The sequence below is a fragment of the Xiphophorus maculatus genome, chromosome 6 (genome assembly GCF_002775205.1).
Source record: "Xiphophorus maculatus strain JP 163 A chromosome 6, X_maculatus-5.0-male, whole genome shotgun sequence".
Lineage (NCBI taxonomy): Eukaryota > Metazoa > Chordata > Actinopteri > Cyprinodontiformes > Poeciliidae > Xiphophorus > Xiphophorus maculatus.
The window spans coordinates 27,836,847-27,858,026 of NC_036448.1; the positions used below are offsets into that span (position 1 = coordinate 27,836,847).

The 21,180-nt window shown below is 38.4% G+C and overlaps 3 protein-coding genes across 3 annotated transcripts; all 3 read right to left on the reverse strand.

Annotated features, from left to right (window-relative positions):
- Positions 1–232: 232 nt before the first annotated feature.
- On the reverse strand, positions 233–9,571 carry stard3nl (STARD3 N-terminal like). Its single transcript, XM_005814785.3, has 9 exons — positions 9,401–9,571; positions 5,339–5,664; positions 3,169–3,246; positions 3,017–3,094; positions 2,684–2,737; positions 1,944–2,061; positions 1,767–1,865; positions 1,567–1,634; positions 233–868 (listed from the first exon to the last, which is right to left on the reverse strand). The coding sequence occupies exons 2-8, from the start codon at positions 5,537–5,539 to the stop codon at positions 1,570–1,572; spliced, it is 693 nt and encodes a 230-aa protein (XP_005814842.1). The 5' UTR covers positions 5,540–5,664; positions 9,401–9,571; the 3' UTR covers positions 233–868; positions 1,567–1,569.
- Positions 9,572–12,663: 3,092 nt separating this feature from the next.
- On the reverse strand, positions 12,664–14,514 carry LOC102218336 (tripartite motif-containing protein 16-like). The gene has a single exon (XM_005816732.2). It carries the CDS (start codon positions 14,502–14,504, stop codon positions 12,813–12,815), a length of 1,692 nt encoding a protein of 563 aa, XP_005816789.2. The 5' UTR covers positions 14,505–14,514; the 3' UTR covers positions 12,664–12,812.
- A 2,536-nt stretch (positions 14,515–17,050) lies between these two features.
- On the reverse strand, positions 17,051–18,911 carry LOC102218589 (tripartite motif-containing protein 16-like). Its single transcript, XM_023335331.1, has one exon. It carries the CDS (start codon positions 18,904–18,906, stop codon positions 17,242–17,244), a length of 1,665 nt encoding a protein of 554 aa, XP_023191099.1. The 5' UTR covers positions 18,907–18,911; the 3' UTR covers positions 17,051–17,241.
- Between the last annotated feature and the right edge of the window lie 2,269 nt (positions 18,912–21,180).

Sequence of the window (21,180 nt, forward strand, 5' to 3'; positions counted from 1 at the left end):
TGCCCTGTTTTAGTCTCTAAAGATTTTTGAAAATTCAGTTGGGGAAAAAACGACCCTGTTTGGAAACAATTATCTAAAGCTCAACGACTTCCTGTGTCACCAACAGTTTTCTTACCTCTATTCAAAATGGGAAAGACAAAAGAACATGCTGTTCTTGTTTCGAAGTCAGGAAATTATTTCACCTAAACAGTCCCACATTAGATCCTAACAAAGTGTCACAAACAAAAGAAAACAAGGTTTCACCTTTTATTGGTTCCATTTCACAGACAAGCTTTCCATGAAAACCAAACCGTTTGGATGGCATGCATCAAGACGTGTATAATTACATTGTTTGACTTTTTCCTCCTCCAACGTCAGCTTTTAAAAGCAGTTTGATATATAATATATATATGATACATACAGTGCAGGTTCCTTCAAGTGGCTCATTTTCCCTTAAATACTTTTATTCAGTCTCTTTAAATCAGTGATCTGCTTGTTCAGACTTCGATCTGCTGCTACAAACTGGTCCTTCACTCATTCCTTCATCCAATTACAGGATTTATGTCACAGTAAAATCAAAACCAACCAAATATTACAGTAAACATGGTGTAAATTTAAGACAAGCTGTCCAAAAACGTGTAAAACAAAACGTGAATCATGGCTGAAATCTGAAAAGGCTCTTTTTAAAAACAGAAAAAAAAAAGAAGATATTTTTGTTCAACCAGACTTTAAGTTAATTTTGTATAAAAATGAATTCCCTCAAAGCGTCCAAAGACAAAAAGCCGTCTGGAAGCAGAACTCGGACGGCGTTGAGCAGCGGCGTGTGCAGAAGGCTGATGTTTGACTGCAGGTCCAGAGAGGAGCAGGACGTTCAAGGCTGGAGGAAAACCTGAAGAACGAGCAGAACAAACCCACTCATCCAGTGAACTTTAACCTTTTAACACTAGAGGTCAAACTCAAGGAGCTTTTCCTCAATTGAATACATTTAATCTTAAAATACATCAATAATCAGTGAATGCTGCCTCGTATCGTCTGATTTTAGCTGATAATTAGTTCTGTGGTGGAACATTTTCATCAGATTATACTTGTTATGACTTTATTAATCTGATGTCAAATAAATTACCAGATCATTTTTTCCACCTCAATCCCGTCTTTTGTTAGGGAAGCAGAACGGTTTCTTCTTTTTTGTCAAAACTTTTTCCATTTCTGGCTTGAGGATTAAAATTACTTGATCAATTTGACTGGCAGCCAATCAGATGAATTAAAATATTACATGGAAAAAAAACAAACTGCATATTAAATTGGCAAGAAGTGTGGCTACCACAGCCTTAGGCGCATTGGGAACACTGCTCAGGTCTCACCACTAGAGGTCTCTCTCTGCTGCACGATCTGAGTTTTGTAATTTGTAATCAAACATCATCTGGCTGTTATTTTTTGGTTTTAAACTTTTAATCCTCCTTCTTAACATCTTAAATCTGTATTTTTTTGAGTCTCGCTGCTGTTTTTGTTCATCTTACACCGAAACTCCCACACAGAGATCAGCTCAACATCAGAGACACTTTATCTGCTGCAGGAAGAGTTTTCTACCCGTTAGGAGACTTTCTGGATCAGGCATTTTTCTGGGTCGTGTTTATCCTCCAGATCTTCATCAGAGTCTGAAAACAGGACAGAAAACGGTCACTGCGACGATCCAAACGGCTTCAACAGAAAGACAAACCACATTCAAGAGGCTACAGGAAAGTTCTGGTTCTTCTCTCAGAAGTAAATGTTGGTTTAGGATAAGTGACCTGCTAGAGACTCGGGTGGAGAGTAAAACTGCCCGTCGGATAGAGGACCAGGACCCATGAGAGGAGCGCGCTCAACGGCGTCCAGGAACGACTGATATCCTGCAGACGGGACAAACGTCGTCAGCAGGTCTGACATGGAGTTCAGGTTGTTAATCTGCGGCTGACCAGCAAACTCACTGCTTTCGTCCTCGTTCTCCTGCGGCAGCACCTTGAAGTCGAGCAGCCAGGTTTCTATCCAGGCCAGGATGAAGGAGACGATGGGCAGCAGGTAGCCGAAGGCGCCCTGGAGGAGCAGCTGTGCTCACAAACAAACCAACAAACCGTTTATGGAAATCAGAAATTCAGTTTACTGAATTTTTTTAAACTCAACTTTATACATTTTTTTTTGTCAACATTCATCATAAAATCTAGATGATTTGACTGTTTTATTATCTGAAAGTTCCATAAAATATAAAGCAAATTGGCTTCCAATACAGCACTGATGCAAAAGGCTACTTAACTGTTAGCTTAGCATCTGGACAAACATATAAGCTGCTTCATAAAATGTGGAAGATTCAGATTTGTCTGAGCTAATATCACTTTAAGATCCAGGATTTTAGTTTTTTTTATGTTTGTTAATGGTCATAAAATGTCAGTCTTAGGGCTTAATCTAAATATTTTAGAATATAAAATGTTGTATTTATTTAAATCAGTTTTATAGGTGGGTGAACACCGAGCTTTAATAAAGGTTGAGATTTTCTTTGGTAAAAACTGAAATAAGTCCCATGATCAGCAAAGATGGAAATATTCAGCAGGTCATAATAAAAACAGACTCTTTAATAAACCTGATATTGTATTAATATCTGATCAATTCATTCTAAAAATATTTGCATGAAGTTTTGGATCAGCAGCAGCAGCAGCTTTATTCTTCCTCTTACCTGAGATAAAATGACTTTAACAATCAGGAAGGCACAGCTGACTGCAGTGGTTATCTGCACAATGAGAAAAACACACACAGTCTGTAATATGTACATGAATCCATCAAGCTTTTTGCAGGAACTTAAAATTAAAATAATTCAATAAAATAAACAAATATAGAAGATATGAAACACAAAAGCCGTAAACATCCTCACTTCCTTTTAGATGTGGCTAAAAAAAACAAAGTTGTACTTAGTTTGTTCGGATCTTTTCTCCATATATGTTTTGTAAAATAATCTGATTCTGTTCTAGTTTAAGTAATGAAAAACGGGCCTAAAGGCAGAAACACTTACAGCGACGGCCCACCAGTGACGCAGCTTACAGATGGCGTACGCCAGGATGAGAGCGGCGAACCTGAAGACGGCCAGCAGCTGCAAACAAGGAGTTTGATTAAACAAAAAGATAATGAAATAAAAAATAGAGTAAAAACTAGAGACGGCCTTACAAAAATGTCGAAGAAAGAGGCATGGTAGTCGTAGTGCAGCACTTCCTTCTCCAGCTGCGCCTGAACGCCTCCGCTCACCTGCAGCGGGAGAAACGGGAACCTTTTGGGTTTTTGCTCAATAAAATTATGTTAAATTATTAAACACTCTTAATATTTTCATCATATTACATGTAAAGGTTTGGCTCCAACCAAAAGCATCACTCAAAAATTAACAAACCCTAATTAGAAAATATGATAAACATGTTTAATAGTAAATATATTTTAAAGTCTGCAGCTTTTCAAAACAGAGCAAATGTTTTCATCTAGATCTGCAACTAAATTATTTTACTGAAGAGTTGGAGCATTCAGACAATAAATCAGATTCAAACATTGACACATTCTGCAGATTTTTAATTAAACCACCCATGTCTTTTCATACCATATTAGAAATACAATAAAATATGCAAATAAATATATTTATTTCAATAAGAAAAACATGTTATTGCCTAAAATGCAATAACAAACATTCATTTAGTTTACTCCTAATCATCTGCAGATAAAATAATATTTCTAACAGCAGCATGTGAAAAGCTCACATGACGTAACGCTGACAGTGTGGGGCTGATCTGCTGATTAGTTTTCAGATCAACTAGTTAAAATGTTCTCAATAAAATGTTTTTGTTTTATTTTTAATTTATTTGAGAGAATTTGAAGTGAAAACAAACTGAGTAAAACATTTAAACAAGTTTTAAATACTTTTTTTGTAAAATCTACATATATTTTGTACAGTTTTGTTTTAATTTGTGCTCTGAGTGTGTCGTTCTTTCTGCATACGGTCTGTGTTTGAGTCCCAATACTCCAGCTAATGATCAATTGATTACTAAATTAGTTGATTATTTAAATAGTGGATTCATTTGAATTAATCCAGTTATTGGTTTCAGCATCTTGGGGACTTTATCCTTCTAGCCGGAGTACCCAGAGAGGAAATGCAAACTCCATGCAGAAAGACTGTAGGCCGGGATTCGAACCCAGAACCTTCCTACTGCAAGGCAGCAGAGCCACCAACTGCGCCGCCCTCCTGATGTCAGAAAAGGAAGTAGCAGGTCAAAAAGTCACTAAAATTGTTTATAACAGAAGTAAATTCACTTCGGTCTGATGAGTCACTGCTGACATCCAAACAAATCAAAAAAAGAAGTTATTTTGAGTTTTTTTAAGTGTTGGAGGTTGAACCAGCAGTAACTGGATCTTTTTAAGAGTCTGAGAAAAAATCCCAAATATTTCCTCAATCTGAGCAGAAGCCTGACCTTGATCTGCTCCTCCACAGAAACCCTGACCTCCTTCTATCCAACCGCAGTCAGACGACCAAATCTGCAGTTTTTACAGCGAAGCTATAAACCCAACAAGGCAGACAGTAATTCAGCCTGTTCCTGGATGTGTGACAAGTAAATTATTTACTTAGTAAAATGGCTTCTAATTATATAAACTGACTTTTTTACAACATGAGCTCCTGTGACTTTGACTCTGAAGGTTTTTTGTGTTTCAGACGACATAAAATTTGCATGGAGCCATTTTAGAAAGCAGCAGATGACTGAACTATAAATCGTTCGCTTCGGTTTGTCAAAGTTCAGCTGCAGGATTAGTTACGATCAGTGATTCTTCCATTTGTTCCACGTTAAAAAGCTTTGAAAAGGTTTGCTGCACAACAACAACACATTAACAGCAGGCCTGTCAAAATAAGCAATAAATCTATTAATTGCATGATAAATACAATTTTTCTTTTAATTTTCTCTCTACCAAAAACTGACGAACGTCTTCAGTCTTGAGTTTCGGTCTTTGGACAACTTGGTTTACAGAAACTTCATAATTATTTTTATTTGCCGTTTCTGTTTATTTATTTTGAATATTTAAAATGAGCTTTGAGAATAGGTCCTTGTATTATTATGCCATTGCCATTGTATTACTTGAAAATGATTTTAAAGCAACAATATTATCATTTATAGCAATATCGTCTTTTCTTCTGGGAGTCAATAATTAACTCCAGTTTAACTGGACATAATTTAAGCTGCAGTTTTAAATCTGCTAAAGTTTCTCTGGAAAGTTTTTGCTCAAAAACAACAAAATAATTTGTTTAAAATCAGTATTTTAGGACATGCAGTGTTTCCGACACACAGTGCAAAAACTCTTGTCTTACGTTTAGCTCAATAATCCAGAGCAGAGTGATGAACAAGAGGTCAAAGGTGACGAAGAGGCAGAATGTCCTCCGGACGTCTGAGATGCATTTCTTCTCCCCGGCTTCGTACGACTCCACCCTGGCAGACAGCGGCGTGCTGCTGACCGACCCCAGCCCTCTGCCGGTCAGCCGCGAATCGACGCTGCTGCACCTGCTGTCCATCGCTGGCCCCGCCCCCGGACAGGACAGGCCCCGCCCACTGCTCAGAACGGCGCTCTCACAGGCGGCAGCGGTGGGTCATGTGGCGGTTCGCAGTCAGTTTGTGGAGGAAAACGGCATCACAGCATCTGGAAGAGTAAAAATGTTACATTTAGTAGTTTTTTGTCAGAGTGTACATTTAAATTCTTCATAGTTCAGCTGAGTTGTGGTGTACCACAGGGATGTGTCCTTGGTCCCCTTCATGCTCTATAACATTAACATGTTTTCTTTTAGTCATTTCAGTGATAACCACAGGATATTTTTAAATTTTCATACAAATAACAATTTAGTGTATATGCAAAAAACCAAAAAACAACAAAAACCCACCTACAGTTAGTATCTGTCGTTCTGAGACTAAATACTGAATGACTGTTTTCCCACCTTACAGTCCAGTAAACTCCACTTGATCAGGGACAATTATAGACCTTTAGTCTAAAGAAAATCAACTCAGAATAAGGTAAAATGTTCAAATATCTTATTTTGTCTCAATATAATCTTAAATTTAGAAACATTTCGCTAACCACTGCAAATTCTAGATAGAAAAGAAACAGAATATCATCTGTCAGAGTTACAATAGAGACAGAGGTACTGCTGCAGTTCTGCTTCAAAACTTATTTAAAACTAGTGATGTACATTTCCATCAAACAAATGTTTCTAGTTTTACTTAATCAGTTTCTGTTTGAGTTCTATACTACATATGAAAATTAATAAACATGTAACAGCTTTGAATGTAAGAGAAATATGTTGAATATTTCAAACTTTATAGTTTAGTCCTTGAAATTAACTTCTTACAAAAATTAAAGATTTTTATTAAACAGCAGTATCATTGCTGTAACAATTGTTCAGCAGCAATAAGCTTAAAATTTTAATTTTTGGAACAAATATGGCTTCTGTTTCAAAATACAAGGTGCTGCTACTGTCCTTATGTTGCTACTGTCCTTATGTTGCTACTGTCCTTATGTTGCTACTGTCCTTATGTTGCTACTGTCCTTATGTTGCTACTGTCCTTATGTTGCTCTCTTCACTACTCTGAATAAAACTAGTGAGTCATTTCTTTGATTTAATATTTTAAAACACAATTATACAGAAACCCAATACAGCAATCATAGCTACTGTTTCACCTCAGATAATGTTTTTCTGTTATTTAATTTAATCTTAAATAAATATAACCTTTAACAGCAATTTCCTCAAACCGTCAAGCTGCAGTTTCACCAAGTTTAGCTGGAATATTTATATTTTACATGAACAATGAAAGTATCTTTTCCTGTGACTCAGGAAGCTATTAGTAGAGCTGTAACTCCTCGGCTGTATTTGCTCAGCGCCTTGGGGAAGTGAAACTAACTGTAATTTTGCATCAACTGTTAGCAGTTTTCATACAAAGTAACAAAAAATATGTTTCAAACTCCAACAGTGTTTTTGCTTATGATGCTGTTTCCTTCAGGTTCACAAAACCCACGTTTTGCAAAAAATCTGAGACAAAAGCTTCAAATTTTTGCATAATAAAGACTTTTTTATATATATATATATATATATATATATATATATATATATATATATATATATATATATATATATATATATATATAATATAATAGCAATAATACACAAAACCTATCGAGATCTGCATGATCCAAACCCAGATCTTGAACCAGTGAGATAAAACCAGAGCAATAAAACGGTTTTGATCTTCTCTCTCACATTATGAACAGAGTCAGTTTGTAGCTTCCTCTTCGTCCCTCTCAGCCTGCAGAGCAACGTTACGTTTTAACTGGTTTAACTCTGACATGGCCAACAAAATTCATCTTATTAATTTAAGAGAAAATAAATCAATATTATGGATCCAAATTTGCTAAATTATGGTTGATTAAAGCTGCAATATGAGCTGCTGAGGTTTGACACAAATATTTCAGGCATTTTTAATTTTAAACATGTTATAAATTTAACAAAGTATCACAGTTGGACTCTTTTATTCCAACGTTTTCAGATAATTTGAAAAAGTTTGAAAAGAGACAAGCGTTCAGAAAGAGAACCGGTGAGCAGCTTTCCCAGCATCTGATGACCTAATTAAATATTCCCCAATGTGGGAAGTTACTGTTAATGAATTCATGTGATGAATTCGTTTCTACCAACAGGAAATATGACCTCTCAACTTCTCATTTGTGGCTGCATTCAGTCTTAAAACACGTGCTGAGCTTTCGTGGCTAATAAAAAACGTTTCAGTTGCAGGTTGGTTGATAAAGACGAGCTAGAAAATACAGACTGAAGTATAGATATTTATTTCCATGTTATTTTTGCACAACATAATAAATGTGAACTTTTTGAGAGAAAAATAAGTTTTTAGGAACAATAATAATAAAAAAGCCAAACATTTTTTAATTTTTTTTTTTGTAGCAGCTTTTGAGATGAGTCAGGAGAGGGTGTGTGACAAGCAACACACACCTCCAAATTGCACCTTACCCAGAGGTGCTGGCTTCAGACAGACTGAAGGAAATTGTCAAAGAAAACTTCTACCATCATCCAAAAACAGCAAAAGCATAAAAGTGTGAGCAGAAGCTCATAGAGATTTATATATATAAAACAAAAAACATTGGAGTTCAAAGAGTTGCTATGGTGACAACTCTGAATAACCTCAGCTGCTGGAACGCTGCACTAAAACAAACACTGATCTAAAACATCTGAGGAGAAAACAATCCCAGTAAGGATGATGGTAGTGCAGGTGTAACTGGTTTGATCAAGCAGCTACTTTAACAAAACCGGATTGTCAGAAAAACATAAAAATAACTGGATGGAGGAGGAAGAACACAACAAGTACAACAGCTCTGATTTTTACTTTTAATATTATTACCTTAAGAGTTTTCCATTAAATGCTAGTGAAATAATACTGTAAGACAGTGGTGCCCAAACTTTGTGACATTAGGGCCAAAATGTTTTACATTTTTTTCTTTAAATTAAAACTGAAAAGATTGATTTATTGAGAAATTGACTGTGGACAATAATATACTAAATAGACGATATTTTAATAAAGAAAATATTTTAATAAGTAGGAAAGGAATCTGTAAATCATTCGATCCAAAATACAAACACAATCTTGAACAGTTGCTGTTTTAAATGACAGGTAAATAAATATAATAAAAAAAATATTTGTCTGTAAAAATCTCAAATTGAAATTTGCTACATTCTTGAATTGTGGACCGACGGGCCAAACAAAACCATACAGAGGGCTGCAAATGGCCCCGGGGCCACACTTTGGACATCCCTGCTTTAAGAGATGACTACATGACAAGAGAAGAGCCTCAAACATTAACATAATTGTAATAATGTAATAAATTAAGATGAAATATACTGACGTTGCTTCACGACTCAGCCTTCCAGGATGTGTCTGGACACACCTGTTTACCAGGTAACCAGGAACCTTGCAAAACATTTTTACTGGGAGGGAACAGATTATAAAATTAAAACTGTGATTTCAGTATTCATGTAAACAAACTCTTTGAAAGTCTATATAGACCCAGATATTTTAGATCAGGTTTAAAAATTAGGTTTATTTACATCTTCAGCAGCTGACGGATATAAACAAGCTGACAAGGCCTCTAAAAAACACAACACTTCGGAATGTCCCTTTAAAGGGTCATCTGATCTGAATCACCTGGCCAGGTAGGAAAACAAAAAGCGACTAAATAAACAGATAAAATGAGATTAACGACCCCTGATCAGCTCTCCGGCCGTTTTTACCTGCATCACTGGGTTCATTTGACAACTAGCTAGCAAGAAAGCGTCCTCCGGGTTTCCTTTAAATCTAATATTTGACTCCGTCACAACTCTTACCTGTTAGAGACGCTCAGACAGGATTTAATGTTCTCTGCATAAAACAGTCGGACGTGTTTTTGCGGCTGATTTCAGGCGCGGGGAGGCGGAGAAGTCATCTGTTTCCTCTTCGTCTGCTACTCTGGAAGGATGGAAGTCATGCTAGCAGGCAGGCTGGAGCAAAGGATTCTGGGAATTAAAGTCTGCAGCTGGAACCGGAAACGGCCTCAATGCAAGCGGAAGAGCCCTCTGGTGGAGAATAAATATCACTTATTTATTGCCTATTTATTCTTTTTTTATTTGCTATGTATTCACTTTATATTTTATTTACTTTGTTTAATGTGTTTGTTGAATAAAAAATGAATATATAATATAAATAAACTCTAAAAAAAAAAAAGGTAAAGAGACTGTTTTAAGATGGACTATAAGGAGGTAATTTAAAGAAAATTGACTTTATGGAGGAGTCAGAGGAAAGGAGGAACCAGAGGCGATTATGCACTATATGAATCTATGTGGAACCCAAAAATACTAAACATTCTTTACACCAAAATGTCTTCTTTGATCTGTTTATACAAGACAAGCTGTTTAAATGAATCACAATGAGGTTGTTTCTTTCTTCTAGTCTAAATTTTGGAAGGCAGTTTATTTAGCTAGAAAATGAATTATATTCAATTCATTTTTTTCATCACACCTTGGAAAATCGTCAAACCAATTTTATGTATTTTTATGCATACATTTGAAGAATTTTTTTAAAAACTTTTTTATGAATCCAAAAAAAAATTTAAGTTTGAAAAATAACCGAGTTACATTTTTAGCATTTCATGACTAATTTTGTCCCAGTTGATGGGAGAAAAATAATGTTTATCAGCAAGGGCGTAGGTTTGGTCTGTTTTTGGTGGGACCTTACAACTTACTGACCGACCCCCCCCCACTCCCCTCTCCCCTCCGCACCGACCATTTTTGACCAGTGGGGGGGCGGGGGGCACCACATTGGCTTAATAACCCCCTCCCCCCAACCATAACCATAACTTGATCATGCATCTTGTGTATAAAACCAGATACAGTCATACTCAGCAGATCAGTTCAAGAACATTTTACTTTTTCCTGTTCAAAATTCAGCAAACATTACAAGTAAGATCAAAAGAAATATCCTCTGGATCTACTGATTATACAACAAACACAATTGCAGATAAGAACAAAAAATGACTTCTTGCACTTCAGGAAAAAGATCCAATTGTTGAGATATTATGCATTTAAGAGGAAAAAAGATTAATAAAATAACAAATAAATCAATAATAAAATAAAATAATATATTGCACTAACAAAAAAAATAAACATGAATAAAATTCTCTGTATTATTGCAATGTTTGTTGCATGCTCATGTGTGTCTGTCTTTATCAACTGGCAAAAAGTGTTATTTAAATGCACCAAACACATGCCTCCGTCTGTCATTTACAGACACAAACTGCTGCCCAATTTGCTTGATATCAATGAGGTCCAGTGCTGTTTGATGCACATGGCATACACTGATGTTAAGGCGCTGCTGGGTCATTGTCGACCTCAGCCAGTTTTTCAGCCTTTTCAAAGCACTAAAGCTTCTTTCAGCTTCCGCTGAGGCCACAGGGATCACCAATAACAGCCTAACAAGCGTCTCCACCTGATTGAATAGGCCACGAACCTCCCTGGGCATCCCTCTCAGTATATCTGCTGCTTCTGCACTTGATTTTAGTGCAGTGGTTCTCAAACTTTTTTCAGTGACGTACCCCCTTAAAAATATATTTTTAGTCAAGTACCCCCTGACACGGGCAAAACATTTTTGGAATTAAAAAGAGGTACAGTGCTGTAAAATCACTGTCTGATTTATTAAAGCCAAACAACTTATATCAGTGAACCTGACAAATACATCCATATTGCAAACCTTGCATGGTTAAACAAACAAGAAAAACAGAAGACGGTGACCACCAGGAAGGTATAAAACCAGTCAAACCGTTTTATTTTAAAGGATATTGAAACTAAATACTGAATATAAAATTCAGTGCATGAACACACATTTATATTTTATCGAACTTTTCACAAAATAATTTTTCCCAAGACTTATTATGAGGAGCCTACTGATTTTTTAAAGATATTTTGAAAAGCTTCACGTACCCCCTGCAGTACCTCCACATACCCCCAGGGGTACACGTACCCCCATTTGAGAACCACTGTTTTAGTGGATGTTTGTTAAGGAACATGGAAAGTTGAATCCCCAGATTCTCCCTGTTAATCTCTGGGTACTCCCCAATAGTGTAATAATATTACATAATTAACAGACCTATTCTACCTCACATTCAGTGCTGACCTTACTAAACATCGGACTTTACCACAAATGCGTTGCGTGATAGATATCTAACTTATGGGTCCCCTCACTGTACTTACAGCCGAGGTAGCGAAATAACTTCTAATGTCTGTCGTCCTTTTCTTTTTGGTGGCGACATGGAGACTCATAATAAATGTCAAACTCAGAAGGAGACGCGTTCACTTTCAGCACCATAGACCAAGCTTCCGTTCCGCGTGTGGCCAGCTGGCCGCCGCCTGGTGCAGCCAATCAAAGAACGAAGATCCACGTCCTGTGAGCCAATAGCGGGTCGTCATAGTTCATAACAGCGAATTTTAAAATGAATGCTACCACTGCGTAGTATGTTGAAATATTAAACTAATCAATGTAGATTTTCGTTTATTTATTTTGTTTTTGTTAAAAAATACATGGGTTTTTTTTTATTAATATGGCAAAAATTGGTCGGGACTATTTTATATCCCTTGAATATTGGTCGGGACATGTCACGACCGTCCATACCCAAACCTACGCCCATATATTATCAGAAAATCCATGGTGACAGAGTGAAGCTTCCGCTACAGACCTGGCAGCAGGTCTGCAGCGCCCTCTTCTGGTAGTTCACCTGATACCGCAGTTGAATAGTTATATTATTGTTCTGAGAGTTTATTGGAGTCAAAACCTTTAATATTTATGATGCATTAATTAAACTGTCAAATCTGACTTTTTTCAGATGAGCTATTGTTAAACCAAATTATTAATAGCTTTATAAATCTGGTATAATCATAAAGAAAAACATTTCAAAGAAAAGTTCTGAAAGTCAATTAAATTTAGGAATAGGAATATAACTGAACCTGTTTTGTGACAACATATCATGAATCTGTTAATATTCAGGAGGTTTTTATTATTATTTCTAAACACCAACGATGCAAAACATGAAAATAAAGATTTTATTTCTGGACCCATAAAATACAGATATAGCGAAACAACTGAATGTCGGCAAATTTAAAAAAGGAAGAAATTAGTTTACATTTCTATTTGAAAAAACATGTTTAGAGGAAAGCAGCAGCAAACTTATACAACTGACTTTCAAAATAAAAGCAAAGAGAACCCAACATTTTATTTCTGAGCGGCTTTTTTCTTCAGCTTGCAGAACTCGGCAGAATTTCTGTAGTTAAAAATCCAAACTCCAGCGTGTAGCGGCTGAGTGAATCTGGTCTGGATTCTGTGGATCAGAGTCATGGATTCAGAGACGCTGTAGAAGGACAGAATACCTGCTCTGTGGTCCAGGTACACTCCGACTCTGGAGGAGCAAGAAACCGAGATGGAGGTTGGTTTTTTCTTGTGCCAAAATTCATATTTGTCTTGGTAACAATACAAAGACCAAGATTTATTATTATACCCAAATCCACTTCCATTCCCCACTCTGCTTATGTTTTTGTATGAAACAGCAATATAAATTACATTCCCTCTCCACTCCACCTCCCAGTAACAGCGTCCAGTCAGACTCTCTTTGCTCAGGACCTGGAAACATTCAGGGAATCTACCTGGGTGACTTGGATAAGACTGGAGTTGATCTAGCACCGTTACCTTCCTGTTCTCCTCTGATAAATGCAGATTATTATGTACAGTGTTTGGATCCATTGTGATTTCACATGAATATTTTAAGAATCCAGTCCTTGTTGTTGGTTCTGGTCCTGGTTCTGGTTCTGACAGTGAAACATCCACCTCAGTGACCATCAGTGAGATGTTTGTCCATGAGTCTCTCAGGACGTCCTGTAGTTTCTCTCTGAGCTCTGACACAGCTGCTGCCACGTCCTCAAAGTGTCTCAGAGGACGGATGTTGATGCTGGATGAGTGTGTAGACTCACTGAGTGCTGGCAGTGAGGGGTAGTTGAGGAGAAACTGGTTGTGATCCTCTGTGTGTGAGAGCTGCTCCAGCTCAGCGTCTTTCCTCTTCAGCTCAGTGATCTCCTGCTCCAGCTTCTCCTGAACATCTTTGACTCGACTCACTTCAGTTTCCTGCTGGGATCTGATCTGCTGCTTCACATCAGAGCTTCTTTTCTGGAGGAGACGGATCAGCTCAGTGAAGATCTTCTCACTGTCCTCCACTGTTTTATCAGCAGAGTGATTGATGGCCTCCACCTCCTGTTGAAGCAGCTTCACATCTTTCTCTCTGTCCTGGATTCTCTGCTGGATGTTTCCTCGTCTCTCCTCCAGCTCTCTCTGCCTCTCAGTCCTTTCTGCTGCAGCTGACACTGTATCATGACCTTTATGTTCATCCACAGAACAGAGATAACAGATACACTTCTGATCAGTGCGGCAAAACATCTTCATCACCTCATCATGCTTAGAGCAGATGTTCTCCTGGAGGTTCTTGGACGGCTCCACCAGCTTGTGTTTCTTTAAAGGAGCCACATCATAATGAGGCTGAAGGTGTTTCTCACAGTAAGAGGCCAGACAGACTAAACAGGACTTGATGGCTTTCAGTTTTCTCCCAGTACAGAAATCACAGGCCACATCTTCAGGTCCAGCAGAACGGAGATCAGCAGCAGCAGCTTGGAGTCCAGTCTTCTTCAGCTGCTCCACTAAAGCTGCTAGCATGGTGTTTTTCTTTAAAACAGGCCTCGGTGTGAATGTCTCTCTGCATTGAGGACAGTGATAGTTCTTCTTCTGCTGACCTTCATCCCAGAAGCTGTTAATACAGTTCATACAGTAGCTGTGTCCGCAGGGAATCGTCACCGGATCCTTCAGTAAATCCAGGCAGATCGAACAGGAGAGAGTTTCTTGGTCCGGCTGATTCTGCTCCATTTCTGCTCTCAGTCACAGCGACTGTGTGAGTTTCACTTCCTGAAAACAGAAACAGGTTTAAGCTCTAATCTATGAATCACATGTTAGCACAGAAAGGCTGCAGCCAATCAGCTTTCACCTTCAGCAGATGCCGGTCCCCCCAGGTTTGTCTGAAAGCATGAAGAATGAGGGTTAATATTAGGCTCTGATCCCAGGAAGAGGGAGGCTCATAAAGTAATGAAGTTTAAAGTTTAACTGTCTTTCTAACAGTTTTCTGTTCAAAACATCTGACTGATTTACCAACCCACTGGTCTCTAACATGTAATCTCTGATGATCTTGCATCTTTTTAAAAAACCTACAAAACTTTTACGTGACTCTCAGCAGAGCCAGATTCCTGGAGATCTTTAACTCAAACCTCCAGCAGAATTTTTCCATTATACTTGATTTGAATCTGTTTCTCATGATAAGAAAGGATTTTGGAGGAGTGTGAATACAATCTGTGCAAACCTTCTAAATGTAATGTATTAGCCATTAAATGAGTTTTAGTTTTATTGCAATGTGTAAATCCTATCAACACGACCAGTTTTTGACAGTAACAAATGCAACATAACAAAATATCATACAATGTACCCGAAGATTCTGGGCCATACATCACATTGTGAGCATGTACCACAAACTATGTAAGAAGTGTGTTTCCTTGACACTAGCTGTGTTTCCATCAAGGCTTTTTGCAAACAGATTTATTCTCGCTTGAAGCGGTTTTTAAATTTTCAAAAACAAACAAACAAACAGTTGATGCACAAAATGGGAGATGGAATCCATCCATCCATTTTCTTACACCTTTATCCCGTTGGGGTCGGGGAGGTGCTGGTGCCTGTTTCCAGCCATCAGCGGGCGAGAGGCGGGGTCAACCTGGACAGGTCGCTAGTCCATCACAGGGCAACACAGAGACAGACAGGACTAACAACTAGGCTCACACACACACACACACCTAGGGAGAATTTAGAGAGACCAGTTAACCTGACAGTCATGTTTGTGGACTGTGGGAGGAAGCCGGAGAACCCGGAGAGAACCCACCATGCACAGGGAGAACATGCAGCTCTGTGCAGAAAGACACCAGGACCTTCTTGCTGCAAGGCAACAGTGCTACCATGTGCACCACTGGCAGCCCTGACATGGACTCACTTTTGCTAAATAGGTGGTGATGTAGCAAACCTTCCTATCCACTGGTGGATGTGTGCACAGATAATTTCCAAGTCCAAACCTTGGATGTGATCCTGGAGTGTCCAGCTGGAGGCGCTCCTGACATTTTCTCTTTACAGACTGAACACAGTGCTGTTGTGATGTTCCTGATAAATCTGATCAGATGTCTATCATGTGCCTGCATACACATCAGAGATATATGCGGTCACACACCTGTATTAAGTTTCTCTGCATTATTTTGTGCCAACTATTTACTGATGTCACAACACCTTGACTCTGTAATAGTGAGTAATGACTGACCTTAATATTGGCTTGACGTTACACTTCCCTTTGTTTGCTGCATTTTCATCTGTTAGTTAGGAAATTATTCCCTTTCTTTACAGCAACAGTTACATCCATGTGAGGCTTATTGTATTTTCATGCTACTGGAACTTATGGAGGGTTTGATAAGAATGGAGCCTCATCCATTGTCATGGTTTTGAAGGTCTTTGTCCTGATGAAGTATTAGTTTCCAGACTTCAGGTAAGAAACCATGTGATAACCTAAGTGTAGAAGGTGATGACTTTCTGCCTAGTTAGAACAGATCAGGCTGAACAGACACTGAGGATGTTTTTTTTGCTGTTCTCATTTTTGCAATAAATAACAAAGAGTTGCTTGAGTTGCTTGGGATCCGTAACGACAGTAGAAGTTTGTTAGGAAAAACTCCTTTATTCTTCATTTAAATTTTTTTCATTGTAAGTCAGAATCACAAACAGAATCTGTTCAACTGATTTTTTTTCTGCGAACTGTTGTCTATTGTCTGGGTTTACTGTGTATGGATGCTGTTTCAGTTTTATGTCAGTTTTTTTTTTTTGCGTTAACACATTAGAATGTGTCAGAAAACAAACTGCAGCTCCCAGTGAAACACAGATGAGCCTCGAAGGTTATTGATGGTTTTCTTTCTTTAAACTTTTCCAACATATGACATTTTCCACCCAAAAAATTTAATCTTACAGAAAAACTGTTGAAACCAGATCAACAGTCTCCCCTGCAGTTCTATAACTCACCACCAGGTGGCGACCAGCCAATGGTTTGTTCTAATGTGACTCCTTATTTGTTGACAAACTGAGCCTTACTTGTTTTTATACTTGTTTGTTTAAAAGTTTTAAAAAATATATTCCATTATTTAAAAAAGAAAATAGTTTTTTGCAATAATGAAAAGAAAACTTTCCACATTTCTTTTTTATCAAGTTGTTTTATTGAAGGAAACCAGAGACAGAACAGCAGACATTTATTTTTCTGATCTAAATCTAAAGAATTGAGGAGAAAACAGCATCAGTTATAAGTTGATGTTAGCTCCACTTTCTTCTTTGGATTACAGAAAATAAAACAGAAGCAACTTCAGTTCACTTCAATCTCTTCTTATTTAAAACAACTTTCTGACGAACATAGGAAGAGAAACCAGAAGATACAAATTCATCAATTCAAATATTAAAGCAAAACTATTAGAGCCCAGAGAAGATTAGATTTTCATCTGGAGAAATATTTCAGAGTTAAATAATAGTGGAAGAAAATTTAGCTGGGTTTACAAATCTCTGCAGAACCTGCATTGTACCACACTAAAACTCCAGCATGTAGCGGCTCAGTGAATCTGGTGTGGACTCTGTGGATCAGAGTCATGGATTCAGAGACGCTGTAGAAGGACAGAATACCTGCTCTGTGATCCAGGTACACTCCGACTCTGGAGGAAACTGGACCTGAGATGGAGGTCCAGATGTTGTTGTGACCAAATTGATAACCATCTGAGTAACAATTTACAGCCCAAGATTTGTCATTACCTCCAAATTTACTTTCATTCCCATCTCCTGATCTGCTGATGTTCTTGTATGCGACTGATACATGAATCCATGTCCTTCTCCACTCCACCTCCCAGTAACAACGTTCAGTTAAACTCTCTTTACTCAGAACCTGAAACCAAACGGTGAATCTGTCTGGATGACTAGAATAAGACTGATGGTGACCCATTTTTGTCACCTTCCTGTTTCCCTCTGACAGAACCAGCTTTGTGTGAGCTGTGTTTGGATCCATTGTGATTTCACATGAATATTTTAAGAATTCATCTCTGCTCTTTGGTTCTGGTTCTGACAGTAGAACATCCACCTCAGTGACCATCACTGAGATGTTTGTCCATGAGTCTCTCAGGACGTCCTGTAGTTTCTCTCTGAGCTCTGACACAGCTGCTGCCACGTCCTCAAAGTGTCTCAGAGGACGGATGTTGATGCTGGATGAGTGTGTAGACTCACTGAGTGCTGGCAGTGAGGGGTAGTTGAGGAGAAACTGGTTGTGATCCTCTGTGTGTGAGAGCTGCTCCAGCTCAGCGTCTTTCCTCTTCAGCTCAGTGATCTCCTGCTCCAGCTTCTCCTGAACATCTTTGACTCGACTCACTTCAGTTTCCTGCTGGGATCTGATCTGCTGCTTCACATCAGAGCTTCTTTTCTGGAGGAGACGGATCAGCTCAGTGAAGATCTTCTCACTGTCCTCCACTGTTTTATCAGCAGAGTGATTGATGGCCTCCACCTCCTGTTGAAGCAGCTTCACATCTTTCTCTCTGTCCTGGATTCTCTGCTGGATGTTTCCTCGTCTCTCCTCCAGCTCTCTCTGCCTCTCAGTCCTTTCTGCTGCAGCTGACACTGTGATGTGGCCTTTATGTTCATCCACAGAGCAGAGATAACAGATAAACTTCTGATCAGTGCGGCAGAACATCTTCATCACCTCATCATGCTTAGAGCAGATGTTCTCCTGGAGGTTCTTGGACGGCTCCACCAGCTTGTGTTTCTTTAAAGGAGCCACATCATAATGAGGCTGAAGGTGTTTCTCACAGTAAGAGGCCAGACAGACTAAACAGGACTTGATGGCTTTCAGTTTTCTTCCGGTGCAGAAATCACAGGCCACATCTTCAGGTCCAGCATAGCGGTGATCAGCAGCAGCAGCTTGGAGTCCAGTCTTCTTCAGCTGCTCCTCTAAAGCTGCTAACATGGTGTTTTTCTCTAGGACAGGTCTTGGTGAGAAGGTCTCTCTGCACTGAGGGCAGCTGTAGTTTTTCTCATCACCTTCATCCCAGAAGCTTTTAATACAGTTCATACAGTAGCTGTGTCCGCAGGGAATCGTCACCGGATCCTTCAGTAGATCCAGGCAGATCGAACAGGAGAAAGTTTTTCGGTCTTGCAGATTTTGCTCCATTTCTGTTCTCAGTCACAGCGACTGTGTGAGTTTTGTTTCCTGGAAACATATACAGGATGAAGCTCTGATCTAGGAATCATGTTTCAGCATAGAGAAGCTGCAACCAATCAGTTTTCACCTTCATCGGGTTTTAGTTCCACCCAGCATCAAGGTTTGTTTGAGAGCAGGAAGAAGAGTGAGAGATATCAAGTTTTAATTCCAGGAAGACAAAGTCTTTGAAAGTATTACAGTTGAACAATGTCCACAAGAGTTTTCTGTTCATAACAACTGACTGAATCACCAAAACTCAGACATCTAAACTCTAATCTCTCCACAGTATCAGTTAATAAAATTAAAGAATCATTGTTGCTGCACAGACTGGATGTGTTTTAAGGGAAATCTGTTGCAGGTGAATTGGTCTGTCTAGATTCTCATTAGGAGTGTGTGTGTGGGTGTGTGTGGGGGGGGCGGGGTGTCTCCGTGTTGTCCTGCGATGGACTGACCATCTGTCCAGGTTGTCCAGGTTCTGTCCACGCTGCAGATAAGCGCTCAACAGGAGGACATTGGATGCTCAGGGTGACATTCTATCACAAAAATGTAGTTTGTGGTCAGAAAAGTTGAGATAAAAATATTTTTGAAGCATATTTATGCCTCTACATACTGTAAACCTGTGGACAGAATATGAAAAGGGAAGCCTGAGAAGACATTAAGTTGGCTGGAGTCAGTACTCTGCAGGCTGTGCTTAGAAATCTGATGTTTGAGTTTAGATATAAATGAATCTGAAAATAAAATGATCACGGCCGTAGTAAACCCACGGTTGATATTTATTTTATTCACAGCTGTGGAGCACTGCTGCAGCTTCCTGTCATTAAACTCCATGTAATTTTCATTTTACATTTGATGTAATTTTATTTTTTGTGGATGTGTACATCTGTTTGGTTGTTTATTTTGTTGTTTTTCTTTGTGGACCTTGAGTCTGAACCAAAGTTTTCTGATCACAAAACCTTTCAGTTTTTATAAGATATTTTTTGCTTAAACAATTGAGATTGTGTAGAAGTTGTATTTTCTGTGGTTTTGTTATATTTATTGCTTAATATTGATCAGAGTCTCCATGCAGCGAAGACGACTGATTTCTGATCAGTTTAACCAACGTTTGTTTATGCAAAACACTGAGAGTAAAAAAACTGACATTCAAATCTGATCCTGGTCAGAAACTTCCTGTAACACTCTGATTACCAGAGCTGGAGAGTAACTAGTTACATTTACTCAATTACATTTGAGTAACTTTTTGGAAAAAATGTGCCTTCAGAAGTATTTTTACTACGCTATATTTTTTATTTTTACTTGTGTAGTTTGATCAGTTACTCAGTACTTGAGTTACTTTTTACCAAATACTTTTTCACTCTTACTTGAATAATTTCTTGGATGGCTACTTTTACTTTTACTTGAGTAAAATATGTTGAAGTATTTCTACTCTTACCTGAGTACAGTCTTTGGGTTCTTTGTGCTGATTACGTCATGAGAGTTACAAACAAGTTCCCAGTGAACTTCTGTTTGGATCAGCACCGGTTCTGCCTTTCATTAGAGAAGAATCCTTCATTTGGAGGCTCTGCGTCTGGCCGGCCTTCTTATGGCATGTCTGAACCTTTTCTAAAGGGTTTAAAGCTCTGTGTCCAACAGACCAACACTCTGAGCTAACACAGTTAGCCCTCAGGCTCAGGCAGCTCATTCATGCATAAACTGACTTTCACAAAGCTGATTTAAGCAGTGATGTTTCTGTTAATACCTGATGACACCAACTATCTTAATCTTAACCATCTTCTTCTTTTAAGGCACCGTTCTGGTTGTAACTGGATAAGAAGTAGCTGCCAGGAAGTTCTGCATCCGCTCCCAGAAATGTAAATATGTGAGTATGCAAACTTTGATATTTTCTCCTTCTAACTTAGACAAAGCAGGCGCTGCATGCAGTTACATTAGAGTCATTTGACAGTCAAATCATCTTGTGCTTTTCTCTGAAGAGCACAGGCTGCTTCTTTACAAATGTTTTCACACTGGACTGTTTTTCTGGACAGTAACACTAAACTTTTGCATATTTTAATGTGTGCAGACATATAATCTTTACCTACTGAATGTTTTTTCTCTGTTTCAAAAGATTTAGTCAATGTTTTTCTTTAAAAACTTGTTTGTGTTTGTTTGTGAGCATTTGATTCATCAAGGAAGTTCATGAATAGATGCTATCATACAAAAGAAGGAAGTGTTAACACACATTCACATGCAACCCCATCTGCAGACTCG